The following is a 14,585-nucleotide window of genomic DNA, read 5'->3' as shown; positions in this document are numbered from 1 at the left end:
ATGTGGGCACTCTAAATATGCGGCGAATCGAATGTCCTCTCGAGAGGTTGGTGGTAAGGGAACTTTTGGATCCATCCCGGAGTGCTCTGGATGAATATTGGGGGTAGAAATGTCGTGATTTCATCTATATGGTGTTCAAGGTTCTTCTCAATGACAGGCGCATTTGGCTCCTTGCCACGATGAAGTCGTGAGCTTGTGCTGTCCTTTGTCATGCAAGTGAGATCGGTAGTAGCAACAACAATGATAAAGCTAATTTTTCATTTTTAAAGTTATAACGTTTAAATAATTATCTAATTTTTATCAAGTTGATTTCGCCCTACCTCTACTGATTTCATTTTCAGGCGCAAATAACAGAGAGCATTGACTATAAGCCAGCGGTTCGCAACCTTTTGACTAATGCGTACCATCTAAACAAAAATTGAAAAACTTTAATACCACCACTACATTTTACAATGACTATCATTCACCTTCCCAATAGAAATATATTAAAAAATTATATTTTGCCATTTGTACAACCTATTGGCTATTTGTATTGAATTTGCAAATATTAAAATATTAGATAAAAAATTGGTTACCATTTTAATTATCAAAATTTAAGTTATTCTAAAATTTCTAAAATTTAGTGTGAAAATTAGTTAATTCTGTGTAGAATTTTAGTATGAATAGTTCTAAAATTTAGTATGAAATTTAGGGCTGTTTAAGAGAGATCAATTTCTTTATGTCTGGTCTTATTTTACTTGGTGTCCGCCGATAACATCGCGGCAAAAACATCGTGGACGAAAACGTTGCGGAGAAAACAACGCAAGGCGAAATCGTCGTGCTACAAAACATCGTGGGAGAAAACATCGCAAAGAGAAAACATTGCAGTTCTAAAACATCGTGGCATCGACGTCGAAAATAAAGCGGTTTGAAAACTTCGCAGGTTAAAAACATCATCGTCGAAAATGTCGTGGTAAAAAATAAAGTATCTACAAATCATCGCATGACGATAACATCGTAGACATGCTTTTTTCAGGTTTTAATAATTCTAATTGGATATTCCCATAATGATTTGTGAGCGCAAGGTGTAAAGAAGAAGAATTTTTACTTTCACATTTTTTTATTAACTAATAAATTTTTGCTGGAAAAGTAAGAAGGAAACTTAAGCATAGAAAATTAAATGCAAATTATAGATTATACTTTTCATGAAAAATTACCAGTAGAAACTTTATAAAATAATTTATTAATGGGCTTTGTTAGTTAACTATGTCGGTTTAAAATTCTATTAAGTGCTATAAGTTGCATTAATTTTCTACGCTTAAGTTTCCTTCTTATTTTCTCAGCAATAATTTATTAGTATATAAAAAATATGAAAGTAAAAATTATCCTTCTTTCTATCTTGCGCTCACAAATCATTATGGGAATATCCATTTATAGTTTCTAAAGCCTGAAAAAAGCATGTCTACGATGTTATCGTCATGCTATGATTTGTAGATACTTAATTTTTTACCACGATATCTTCGACTACGATGTTTTTAAACTGCGAAGTTTTTGAACCGCTTAATTTTCGACGGCGATGTTTTCTCCCACGATGTTTTAGAGCTGCGAAGTTTTCTGTTTGCGATGTTTTCTCCCACGATGTTTTGTAGCACGACGTTTTCGCCTTGCGTTGTTTTCTCCGCGACGTTTTCGTCCACGATGTTTTTGCCGCGATGATTTCGGCTGTAACCGGGCCGAATTTAATTCTTCGAGTACTCTAACCTTCCCTTCTGCACCCATTATTTAGCTTGAGATCAAATTAGAATTGCTTAATGACTTATTTATTTATAGCATATACCTGAGAGCCTTATTAGTGTGGCACTTTTAAAAGGCGCTCACAATTTCCGAAAAATTAATTTAAATTGCATTTACAGAAGATTAAAATTTGCTATCACACTGCAAGGTGTGGATTATGCTTTAAGTTTTGTTGCAATTACAAGTTAAAGTTTATTCTGATTTCACTTCTTTTTTTGTATTTCATTATGTTGAAATTTAGTCTTCTAATTAGACGGGCAACTAACTGAAAGAACTCTGATACTCTACATAGTTTTAGTAAACACTTAGGATTCACTTGGATTATTTAACTTGGGAAAAGCAAATAACAACTATATACTTTAATTGCACTAAATGCCCTCTAATACTCGGAGTGATATGAAACAGAATTATCTTATGCCTGTCTTTCCCTACTACCAAACAAGACACTGGAATCATAAACGTCCTTTCCTTAAATCAAATTGAAAGATAAACACACCATTTTATATATTACCCAATGTAAAATTAAGAAACACGGCGATCTTAATTTGGTACAGATCTTAATTTCTTAGTAATATTAAATAAATTCTTAATTTAATATATATTAAATAAAGTTATGGCGATTTCGAGAGCGATGTCTCTCCTCTTCAGGAATTTTTTTCTTTCAAAATCAATGTCAAACTATGACTGATTTTTTACTTAATTTCAAAATTTACGCTGCTGTCTTTCGTTTCCAACTTTCGATCTACCTATCAATCAATGGTTTAGATAATTTTCTTTCAGTTTCCTTTGACATACTGAAAATTTTCTGCTCCTGACGAAGACGAATCGCTACCTGATTACTCTTGAAATCGATAAAGTTTCATTCAAAATATACGCCAAAGTAAGCCTGATTTTTTGCCTAATTTTAAAATCATATTCCTTATATGGAATTCAAAACCCGACGAAATAACGAAGGACTCGTTCAAGCTGAATTAACCATCACACTATCCGTGGCGACGTAGGCAATTTTTGAATTCGTAGTTTGAAATACATTAAAAATGTTTTGCAATAAAATACAAATATGAACAAATCATTTCAAATAAATACAATAAAACATCATTTAGCTAGGTTAAGGTAAACGTTATCTTTAAAAATACGTAATTTAATAATCAGTACAGTGTTTTGTAAAGAATATTTGATCAAGAGCCCCTTAAAATTTCACTGCAAATAAATTCAGAAATCAAGCTCTTTGAAAATTTATAATTATATATTAAAATATTAAAAAATAATAAAAGAAGAAATTTATGAGTAACTGTAAAAGGACCCCATTATTGATTTAATGGAGTCGTCAAACAGAAAGCCTACCTGCCAGGATATTTCGATCTATAGTCCTACGACAAAACAATATTGAGCTCTAAGGGACGCACTCCATATTCGAAACGGCGTTTCGTACCGGAAATTCGAATCGGATGACGGAAAGATAACAACTGATACTTCCATGATCTCGGATCCCGGTCGTCCTTAAAGAACTACATACGAGTCCTACAGGAGATCACCTCGTAATAATAAAGAATTGCAAAGAGTTCGCGAGCGCTTCTACTGGAGTAATGCAAAGAAGGACGTGAAAAAGTGGTGCCGATCTTGCGATGTTTGTGCAGGTTGGAAAGGACCGAAGAAAGCAACCGAGGCAAGCTACAAAGTCACAATGTAGGAGTACCTTTTGAACTTATCGCATTTGAGACCCTGGGATATCTTCCACGAACTGCTGATGATAACAAATACGTCTTCGTTGTCATTGATTGCTTCACCAGGTGGCCTGAAGGGTATCCTATTCCTGATCAATGGCTGTCACAGTAGCAGAGGTAATGATACAGCATTGGATTTACAGGTTTGGAGTGCCTCTTCAAGTGCATTCCGGGCATGGAAGGAATTTTGCATCGGCTGTAATTAACTGCAAGCTACTCGGATTGCCCAAACCAAAAATATCCCCAGTCAGACGGCTTTGTTTGAAAAGTTTAATCGGACCATCCTTAATAACCTCTCGTTGGTGGTTTCAAGAAACCAGCAGGACTGGGACAAGAAGTTACCTCTGTTTTACTGGCTTATCACAATACTGTCCACGAGACTACCGCCTATTCCCTATCTCAGATGCTCTTCGGTCGTTATCTTCGTCTGCCTTGTGATCTTCTGTTTCGTCGCTCTCAGGATGCGTCTTCATCGCCTGAGAAGTACATCCAAAATCTCCAGGCACGGCTTGAAGTGATGCACAAGTTTGTATGAGAGCAAGTAAACTTGGCAACGGAGAAGATGAACACCCAATACGGCACGAGAGTTACAGGACATCGATTTAACGAAGGAGACAAGCTGTGGTTGTGGAATCCGATCCGATGGAAAAGACTCTGTCCTAAGTTACAATCATCTTGGGATGGCCCTTACACAGTCCTAAACAGGCTAAGCGATGTCGTAATTTAGATCCGTATGTCATCAAATTCTAAGTCATCCATTACGAAAGGCTAGCTCCTTACTATGGCCATAGTACGTAGAGTATGTAATGTAAATAGTAGGAGACCATCTTCCTTTTTGTTTCTAAATTTGTAACTTTGTTCACTCGTTTGTTGATTTAGTATTTGATATTTTTTATGCTGCTTATTTCAATTACTGTTTATGTTTGCTTGTAATTGTATTGTAATGTGTATTATTGCACTGATTCTTAAGTATGGTTTCCTGTCTAGGAATCGTACTGCCTGGAACGTGCAGTCTATGGGAAGGGGACAGTGTTACGAATTTCGTACTTAGATGGCTAATACTAGTAGAATTATAATTAAAATTGTTTTACTTCCGGGTGCAATGCACGAGACAAATATTAAGAGAAAGCTATGTTTGAAAAGTAAAAATACAGGATCACGTGCATTTAACATTGAATAAATGAATATATCGGTAATTTGTATTGAAATTCAATAAATGTAATTGATTATTGTGTTAGCTGTAACTGTAATTTCATCCTCTTATTGCCTTCCAGAAATCTCGGGAAGCATAAAATGCTAGAACTATCTCGCACGGCCTATTGAAAGCTATAAAAAGATAAAAAGTCAGAGAGAGAACATCTCAGCTCATCTTGTTATTGCGAGTTCAGCGTAAGATAGGATTCACTTTCTCTTTAAATGCACAGTGCATTGCGTCCTGTTTAACGTTTTCAGTAGTTTGAAGTAAAAATACTGTTTACTATTGCGCGATATTGTGAACATTTGTACAAATACCTCTGAGGAAAATTCCAGCTTTCTGTTATATTTCGTTTGATAAGACTAAATTTTATTAACCTTTTATCGGACTTTTGAATTCAATCTATTACGAACCCGTACTCACACAACAATATTTACTTTTATATTGTGTCAATTATTTTGCATAATTTATACGAAATTGGAAATAAATTAGCATTACCGTAAACAGTCATGTGGCCTATTTCGGAATCTTCACCTGTCATGGATGAGATGTGGCACAAGTATTTTCCGCTATGTCCCGTGGTAGGCCACAAGAATTTCACAGCCCTGTATTTCGTGTACTTGCCTCCGCCTGGGACTACGTACGTTGTATCGATGAGGAATTTACCAGAAGGAGACCTGCTGTTTATTTCCGGAATCCATTGATATACTGGTTGTGGATCATCTTCATGGAACCACCTCACGACTAGCTTTTCTTCTTCATTCACGTTGTAAGTAAATTCGCAGTCCAAGAGGACGGCCTCCTCGCTGGCATTCTTGACAAATTTAGGAATGCTGAGCCGAGTGATCTCGATCGATAAGCATGCTGAAAAAATAAGTAATCTTTAACTGCAAGCTTTCATAAATTGTGCTACATAGTAAATCACATTAAAAATACATTAATTTAAATATATGTATTTGTTAGTTATTTAAAACTGTTCTAAATACAGAAAATTTGCCGGTTTCAATTAAGAAAAAAAAAAAAAGCTGCATGTCTGAAGGTAATACATTTTTCGAAATGAGTTTTACGTCTTCAAATATATACTTATTATACATTAAAAAGTACAGAGAACTAAATATATACATACGGAGCATGAACAGCACGCCAAACTAAACTAAATCAGTTGCCAAAATTATAATTCTATTGTTTAACAGTAAAAATCAAAATATTCATGAAACAATTCATATAAAAATAAATAAAAAAATTCAGTTTTAAGAGTCATAGTAGTCGTCTGTCATTTTCAAAAGTAAATACGAGGACTGAAGTAAATAGAATTACTTAAATGTGAAGAATAATTTCTTATATTAAAGTTTGCCAACAAAATTCAGCTTCCGAATCTGTGAAATTCGTGCACAAATGCATTTCTTGTATGATATATTGCAATACTGATTGATTTTGGCTTAAATGAGTTCCCTTAGTCGTTTAGATTAGTATCAAGATATAGGGATTGGTAGACTTTGAGCTGGCATCTCTCAAGCCTCGATTATTAATTACTAGAGTCTTGAATGATGGTATTCAGATTTTGGCCCCACTACTATATTGTAGATAGCATTATCTAAAGGCCTTCTGATAATGCTATCCATAGTTTGACCAATGGCCGTCTGAGACCCAAGACACTGCAGAGGATGAACGCATAGCATTAAATACATGATGCCATATAGAGGATAGTTGGATAGTGTTTTCAGGACTTTGCTGAGACTTTTCGAGCTACTCGACGCTCACCCCCGATGACTAGCAGTGTGTATACTCCTAATGAGATCACAGAAAACAGTCTGTGTTTTACAGAGCCAGGTGCACCATCCTTGGATGCAGCAAGATTGAGACAATGTTTCTTATTTAATGAGAAAAGATTCAGCCTACAGAATTCAGCTTAAGTGCTGGATTCAGGAGCAGACTGTAGATGCGACCGCCTTCTACGATCATTGACATAAGAAACTTCCTAAACTATCTTTCTCTTCAAGTCTATTTTCAGTTCTTAGCATCAATTATTTGATGCATATGGGGCAAATATGCCCCGTATAGTAACAGCCTGTAACGTTTTACACACACAGTGATATATGCTATATAGTGAATGCAACATATATCAAGCCACTACAAAATTTTATTTATATACGGAGTACAGTATTTGTATATGTATATTATATTGCTAAAATTAGACTAAATGAATCCTATGAGCTTGCTTGCATATATCTTTCCTTCATCCACTAACTATCCTTCAGCTCTAAGCTTAACTTTCTTTTTGCTAAATCTTTCAAACACTATTTCTTCATGGTAACTCTATAAATAAACTGGAAATTCTCAGTTGTAAATATTAATATCCGATGATATTTCATCCTTTCAAAATTCAAATGAAAATTTTTTATACACCATGGATATAAAATTTCTTATGCGAGCATTTGAAAAATCAGTTTTGTAAAAATTATAAAATCTTATTTTTTATACGATCCCCCAACTTCTATAATTGTATTTAATAATACTTAGTACTAATTATAAAAATATAGAACACAAAAGGATTGAATCTCGCGCGGCGAAATCTGATCGAATTACTTGATTTTAAAAATATGGGAATTTTGTTATGCTTATTTTCGGCTTTCTCTGAGGATTCGTTTAGACTAAAAGAAATAAAATGAAATTTTCTTTTTAGTTTAGTACAAGTTTAAATATTTCGGCCTTAAATTTATAAATGGCCCCTGAATATGATCTCAAATTTTAATCTCTACATATAATAAAAGAAAGAGTCTGTCTGTGTGTGTCTTCCATTCGCGCTGCGCGTAAACTAATAGACCCAGGGCTACGAAATTTGATACTACATAGGCGCATCTAAACAAGAGCCAGTGTACCTCGAAGCGATCTTTTTCAAAACTCGAATCAGATTTTTTTTTCATTTTATCTTTTTTGATGAAATCCAATCATTTTGAATAGTTTCATTCTTTTAGAAATTTGGTTTCGGCAACAGTTTTTCATTCAATGCTTTGTATACTGTACTGCTGACTGTTGAAAATATGTTGTAAAATATTGTTACTTTTTTTTCTGACGCCAGTTGTTACGTTATTTTCTTCCTTTACGTTCGTACGGGGTTCGTATAGATTTGGAGTGAATAATGACGACACTTGATTATGAAGTATCGAAACACACTTTATTTAGCCAGTACTAATCAGGAAAGCTTCAAAATCACGTTACAGTCGTCAAAGAACTACTATAAACACGCTGACACAATCAGCGACACAGCCTTCAGGTTATCAAGCTATAACGTTGAAGACAGCTTCACTGCAAAGTACCAGATTACAGCTCCCGACTCTGCTCGGTCGTTCTCGGAACTCCACATACTCTCGAGACTCTCCATACTACAACTCGCGATGCACTCGACGACACACAGAGCACGGCTCCCTACTCTTCGGTTCAGTCGTTCCCCGAGCTCAACACGCTCTCTCGACGATGCACTAACTGCGATACACTAAGAGACTTTTCGATGCACTCGACGACCAACTCGGCGTTCTCCAACTACCACGTTTAGCACTATTAATTCTATTGCAGTCATTAATAGGAGCAATACCGCTTTAGTAAAGTCTTACTGATATTCAGTCAACAATAAATTTGCCTATTTTACGTCAATATTTACGCTGAATTCCTTTATGTGCTTACTACTCACATATTACAGGGTTATTTTTCTCGTTATATTTTAATGACTTAACGTTTTGAACAACAAAATTTATTTACACAAATACCAGACATTTGGCCACTAAGCCATTAGTCTTGATCTTGCTTCTCGCTACTTAACGTGACAATACTTAAAGTGTAATGTGACAGGCCTCTTCGTGGTTCATCTGGTTAGAGCTAAATCTGTTACAGCGTTGGCTCGCTTAATTGTTCTTTTTGAACAACAAAATAATTTCATTCAATCGACAGAAAATCTACACTCAGTGATAGGTTGCTTTTGCTGGACAGTTCACATCCCTTTACGCGGAAAATAGATAGCTTAAATGCATACAATAACATACAAATAAAAAATAAAAATACATATAAATTATGCACTGCAGCAAAGTAATGATTTTTAGATGCGCAGAAAACGCAAGCTTTTTCCAAACACAAAAAAATCAAATACCTCCTTGCCATTACCGAACCACGGGTTTTCTAGTTGCTCCTTGGCGTGTTACTACATAACTCATAAGACAATGTTCGGGAAAGTGCAGCGATTCCTTATATTCCCCCTCGATTGAGGACGGACAAGACCCACGCAACCAAATCAGTTGGAGATGAATTACTGTTCACCATATCTTTTAGTTCGATATTACTTATTGAAGACATTGATTTTTTTCGAAAAGAGAGGTGAAAAATCAAATGTGCCCTCTTCGGGATTCAAACCATAGGGCTTCTGATTGCTAGCCGGCCGTTCTGCCACTTATATCATGACAGCCCATACCAGTAGATGCGATAATTTTTTTATATTCTCCACCAATTAAGGGAAACTGGGGAGAAATGAGGAGGCCCAGTCGGTCCAATATATTGTTGCGTGCGTACGGGTTCGTTACGAAATGAATGCACAAGTCTGATGTAAAAGGAACGAAATTTATTATTATCACCACAAATAATGCTTAAATTTCTTCAGATATTCGTGCAGTATTACAAAATCTCACATTAGTTATCTTTTAACTACTCAAACGTTCAAAAGAACTTAATTCAAAACAGCTAAAGAAAGCTAATCCGCGAATTCGCTACAATCAACAAGAGCAGTTTTCTAAACAAACTCTTAAAACAATAACAAACTTACTAACTAATAATCGAATTGAGAGGTATTCTTCCTTTTTATAAGATTTTAAATCTCGCGCGAGAAATTTCTGGAAATTTTTCAAAAGCAAAAAGAGATATTTATTTAATAAATGTTAAATGCACGTGCTCTTGTATTTTTAAATTTCCGGCTTAGCTTTCCTTTAATATTTGTCACGTGCTGCACTGCACAGGAAATAAAACAATTTAATTTATAATTCAACTAACATTAGATATTTAAATACGAAATCCGTAACAGTATTATCGTCCATCACAATTTAGTCGGGCGCCATTGTAGAGAAAAATAGATTTCATCAGAATTTATTTTAGGAAAGGTAAATATTCTATTTGCCCTTCTCGAGATTCGAACAGCGAATCGTCCGATTGCCAGCCAGGCATGAAAGACATGAAAGAAACATTTCCGGGAATCTTCGTTTTTCGGGTTATGTGATTGGTTACGCGAAAAAAAGGTCTTTAGGCAAAATTTAAGCGAAACTGAGCCTCAAGCTAACATATTCGTCTGAGTTGCAAAATGTCCCATATGAATAACCGGGACACTTCCAGCAGGACTATTCGAGCTGGGACCCTTCTGTTTAAACCAATGGTAGAAGAAGCTCGTTTTTCGGAAGTTTCTTTCAGCGTCGCAAGTCGCTAGGTGTTAAAACCCCATTACACCACGAGAGCGTGCACAGAAGAATGTGATAATTTCTTAAAAAGCTATTGTTATGGTTTTTGTATTTACTTTGCTATTTTTAGTAGAATTGTTATTAAATTGTTTCATTTCCCCGCAGCGCGCAACAAGTTTTAAGAGAAAGCTACGCCGAAAAAGTAAAAATACAAGAGCGTGCACATTTAACATTTAATAAATAGATATCTCGTAGATGTACTCTCGTAAATTTGGTATCCAGAAAAATGGAGAAAATACCAGAATGTTCCCGTGCATGATTAAAAAGCTTATAAAAGCCGGATCAAAACAACTCAGTTCAGTTTTTTATGAGTTGCTTACAAAGTTGTTTACGAGTAGTAAACAACTTGTTGTTGATTGTAGCGAATTCGCGGTGAGATGGGATTAGCTTTCCCTGCTTTGAATTGAGTTCTATTTAACGTTTTAGTAGTTCAAAATATAACTACTGTTGAGATATTATGATATCGTACGAATATCTCTGAGGAAATTTCAACATTTTGTTTCATTTCTTATTTTAAGAATAAATTTTATTAACTTTTCATCAACTTATGCATTCAATTCATTACGAACCCGTACAACATTATTTTAATTGAAAAGCTTCAGTTAAGTTGTGAAAAGCTTTCTATTGATAAAGATTAAAGAAATGACTGCATTTGATCATTAATATTTATATTCGAAATACAATATGATCATTTATTCTAAATGGTAATGAAATTATAATTTAAAATTACTTTAGCAGTAAAATTTAAAATTATTCTAAATGGTAAAATTTTGGCAGCTGATTCCCTGAAACACTTTTATAGAGGGGTTAAGGAGGAGACTTGTTTTATCGGTCAGAATCGTTTTGAATCTTGATAATCGAAATTTTCTGTTGATAAACAATCAACTGAAAAAAGAGTATGTAAATTATTCGATTAATTAAATTTCTGAAAAAAAAAAATAAAGACAAATCATGTTTGCACTTTGTCGCGATTTCTGTTATCCCTTAACAGTGCTTCCCTCAGCATCTCGTGTGTTAGAAATGCGTTTGGAACAACGGAACAACAGTCTTATGCACAATTGCTGAAAATGAAATGAAAGTCATTGTGTCGTTATTACATTTACTAAAAATTTTTAAAAAAAAAAAAAAAAAAAAGTCTAACGTGGACACCACGTGACTTCCTTGTATGGCCTATCAAGTTACACACATTTTTTGCTGCATTCCATTTAAAAATTTCATTAGAATTATATTTGTCATTCAATTAATTCTGTTTTTATTTTGCGGCAAAGCAAAAATACATAAAAGGTCAAAACATCTTCATTAAAAATTGTAAAATACCGAAAAACATAAAAGACCAAATGCAGTAAAAACAGTTATAAAAACCATTTTTTCAATTAAAATTGGAGTTAATACGCAAAAACAAAGAATTCTTCTAGCGTGCAAGAAGGCATACTTTTCGGTGCACAAAACTGGAAGTTTAATTTTTATCACACTCGGCAAAAAGACATTGGAATTGTAGAAACTGACTTAATTCACTATTCTGATGAGTTTCAAATGTAAGCAAATGGTGGTTCGTTAAGCTTAAATCGCCACCTAAACTTTCAAATTTTTGATATTTCTACAGTTATACCATGCAGATTAACAAAAGGCATAAAAACCTTAACCAGAACATAAAAAACACGTAATACAATCACATTTAAAGCAAAAAATGCGCACTTTACCAACATATAAGAATAAGAAAACTAATCTCACCGAGCCAGGTAACAGAGTGGGCATATATATATATACAAGATTGGTAGAGCCGTTTGCTGCGAAAATGGGAGGTACCCAACTACATATTATAGCAGTCTCATACATAAAATTTCAGAGTTCTACCTGTACTCGTTCTTATACCGAAATTTTTCGCGATTTCAATGCTTCCTTTTCTTCGTACAAGGAAGTAAAAACAGATATACTTCATGTTACTTTAGGTAATCATAGAAAAGATAAAGTATTTATTTAAGACTAATAGTAAATTTTTTTAATATTTTTAGCTTTGCAATCTATATGGGATTCAAAAATTCTTTCGAATTTTGATTTCTATTTGCGGAATATCGTGTAAAGATTTATCGAGCTAACTAAACTTTGCCTTCAATTTACTGATAGTCCATGTTTCAAATTTAATTTTTTTGTCCCAAGATTGTTATTATATGATTATAATAAATAATTTCTTATTTTTGACGCTAATAATAATAAAAAGGCATAGTACTTTATTTTTTTTTAAACTTTTTAAGAGGTGTTCTGGAACAATGGGATAACGGCAAATTTGTCTAACCATTGAAACCAACAAATGAGAATTCGACACGTTGCATCCATTAACGGCAGCAACCAACTAGAACCGAGAGACAGAGAGGCAAATGAATCTTGATAAAAGGTGAAAGAAAAAAAAATCACATTGTTCGCTAATGACCTCTTCTTCTTTATCTTTCTATCAAGGTACAGTTCTAATTCTGTTATATTTCTTTTACGTTTTTGTACTTCCTAACGTTCTCTGTTTCTGAGTTCTTTCAGAGTCATAATTTAATGCCGAATATGTTGAAGAATTCAAATTATTCTTTTTCACTCAATATTGTTTTAAATAATCATGTAATTAAAAGTTATTTTGAAGAATCAAAGATAATTTGTAAAATAGAGATGTTTTTACGGCAGATTTGCATTGATTTAGGTTTTTAAAATAGCTGTGAGAAAGGTTTCTGCATAAAATTCATGACAAGAGAAAAGAGACACGGAATAAAGTATTTTGACGTCAGCATAACATGTAATAAAATATTGATACACAGAATACATAATCTTAAAATTATGTCCCAAAAAGCTGTAAAGAAACGTAGAATAATCAGTGTAAGGAAAATGATTATTTTGAAAAGGAATTTCTAGCAGGGTAAACGTATCTAACTTCGTGATATGACAAATATTATTCGTCTCAAACTAAAGCATGAGTTTTATATTGAGTTGACCGCCTGGTGGCGAAGTGGCTAGCGCGTCGTGCAGCTGCACCACAGGTGGCGATGGATCGACTACGTTAGTTGTGTTCGTTAGCTGAGATAAACCCCAGTGGGAACGGCCCTTAAGTGAGTCAATAAAATGAGTACCAAGTTCGCTTGGGAACTAAACACCGGGGGTCCTGCGACAAGCTGACCACTTGCCCAGGGCATATGCTGATGCACTCCGGAGCCCAAAAGTCAAGAAAGCAGAAACAGGGCACTGCAGGCCGTGGCCCGTTAGGGATGTTGCACCACTGAGTTTAGTTTATATATTGAGTTGCGACATTTTCAAGAAAGGGCTAGGTAACTACAATAAGTAGAAGGAGAATTTAAATAACGGCAAAGCATCTAAAATGCCTTTAGGGGAAGGATGTCTTCGTGGAGGACTTTTAATGTCCTGAAGTCAACCGAGCCAGAGCCGATTAGTCCTTCCCTGTACCAAGACCTGCACTACGATATTATGAATATGTTTATAGTTGTCTCCAAGAATTGTTAAATAAACTTTCTTCTGAATTATAGTTCAAAGTAGGTCAAAGGTTCAGCATAAACCTGAGACATGGAAGTACCCTCCTTTGCTAGCCTGTCAGATATGTTATTATATTTTGGGTTTATATGAGGTAGTATTCATTGTAGATGGAGGGAAGAACAGCTTTCTTTCTTTTCGCCATCGACGGAACAGCTGGCCCATTGGGTTAGGTGCTTTTCAGCCTGTTGGATCCCGTCGATGGAATTAAAAATAAATGCATAAATAAATCTAAACAAAGAGCTTAGTACTCTGTCCTCATGCAACTGACCACGCTAAACGAGGAACATTGAAATAAGGACCAGAACCTGGAAAAAAGGTGCATGGTGGGGGCTGCTGAGAGGAACAGTTATTATGGTACGTGCTAGGCATACAGTTATACAGTTATGGTACATGTTAGGCATATAGTTATATTAAGGATGTGCTATATAATCAGGTACAGATTAACTTGGATTTAATAAAATGCGAATGCATATTTTGCAGTGAAATAATATTTACAAGTATTATTAGAGAGAAGTCATTTAATTTAAACCCTCTAATTCCACAAATTTAAAGCCTCTAATTCCACGAAATGTCAATATGATTGAATATTCCAAACATCGATCTCTTTTTTTCTTTTCGTGAAATGGATCTTTCAAATTCTTAATGTAAGGAATGTGAAACGTTTCAATATTAGTTTTATTGACGTTTACATTAATGGACATTTTGGGAACCAGGAACCAGGAAAAATGAAAATTACCAGGAAAATACGGAAATTAATTATGCCGTCGCTGAAACTGCAGCCCTAGATATTCCACTTGCTGTGAAACGAAATATAAAAAAATAATACAAAAAATAATAATATACATATATAAATATAAAAAAATATTAATATAAAAATGC

The 14,585-nt window shown here is 34.5% G+C and overlaps 1 protein-coding gene across 1 annotated transcript in view; it reads right to left on the bottom strand.

Moving 5' to 3' along the window:
- The window catches only part of LOC118196104 (uncharacterized), a 194,670-nt gene that overhangs the window by 44,293 nt on the left and 135,792 nt on the right, over positions 1-14,585 (bottom strand). Inside the window, exon 2 of the mRNA XM_085824863.1 lies at positions 5,191-5,556. Within this exon, the coding sequence (XP_085680989.1) occupies positions 5,191-5,556 (366 nt within the window). The remainder of the gene's footprint in view (positions 1-5,190; positions 5,557-14,585) is intronic.

Source organism: Stegodyphus dumicola, chromosome 1, assembly GCF_044657685.1.
Source record: "Stegodyphus dumicola isolate Sdum_Otavi_A_Nest chromosome 1, ASM4465768v1".
In the NCBI taxonomy this organism is placed as follows: Eukaryota; Metazoa; Arthropoda; class Arachnida; order Araneae; family Eresidae; genus Stegodyphus; species Stegodyphus dumicola.
This window is presented reverse-complemented; position numbering and strand designations above follow the sequence as displayed.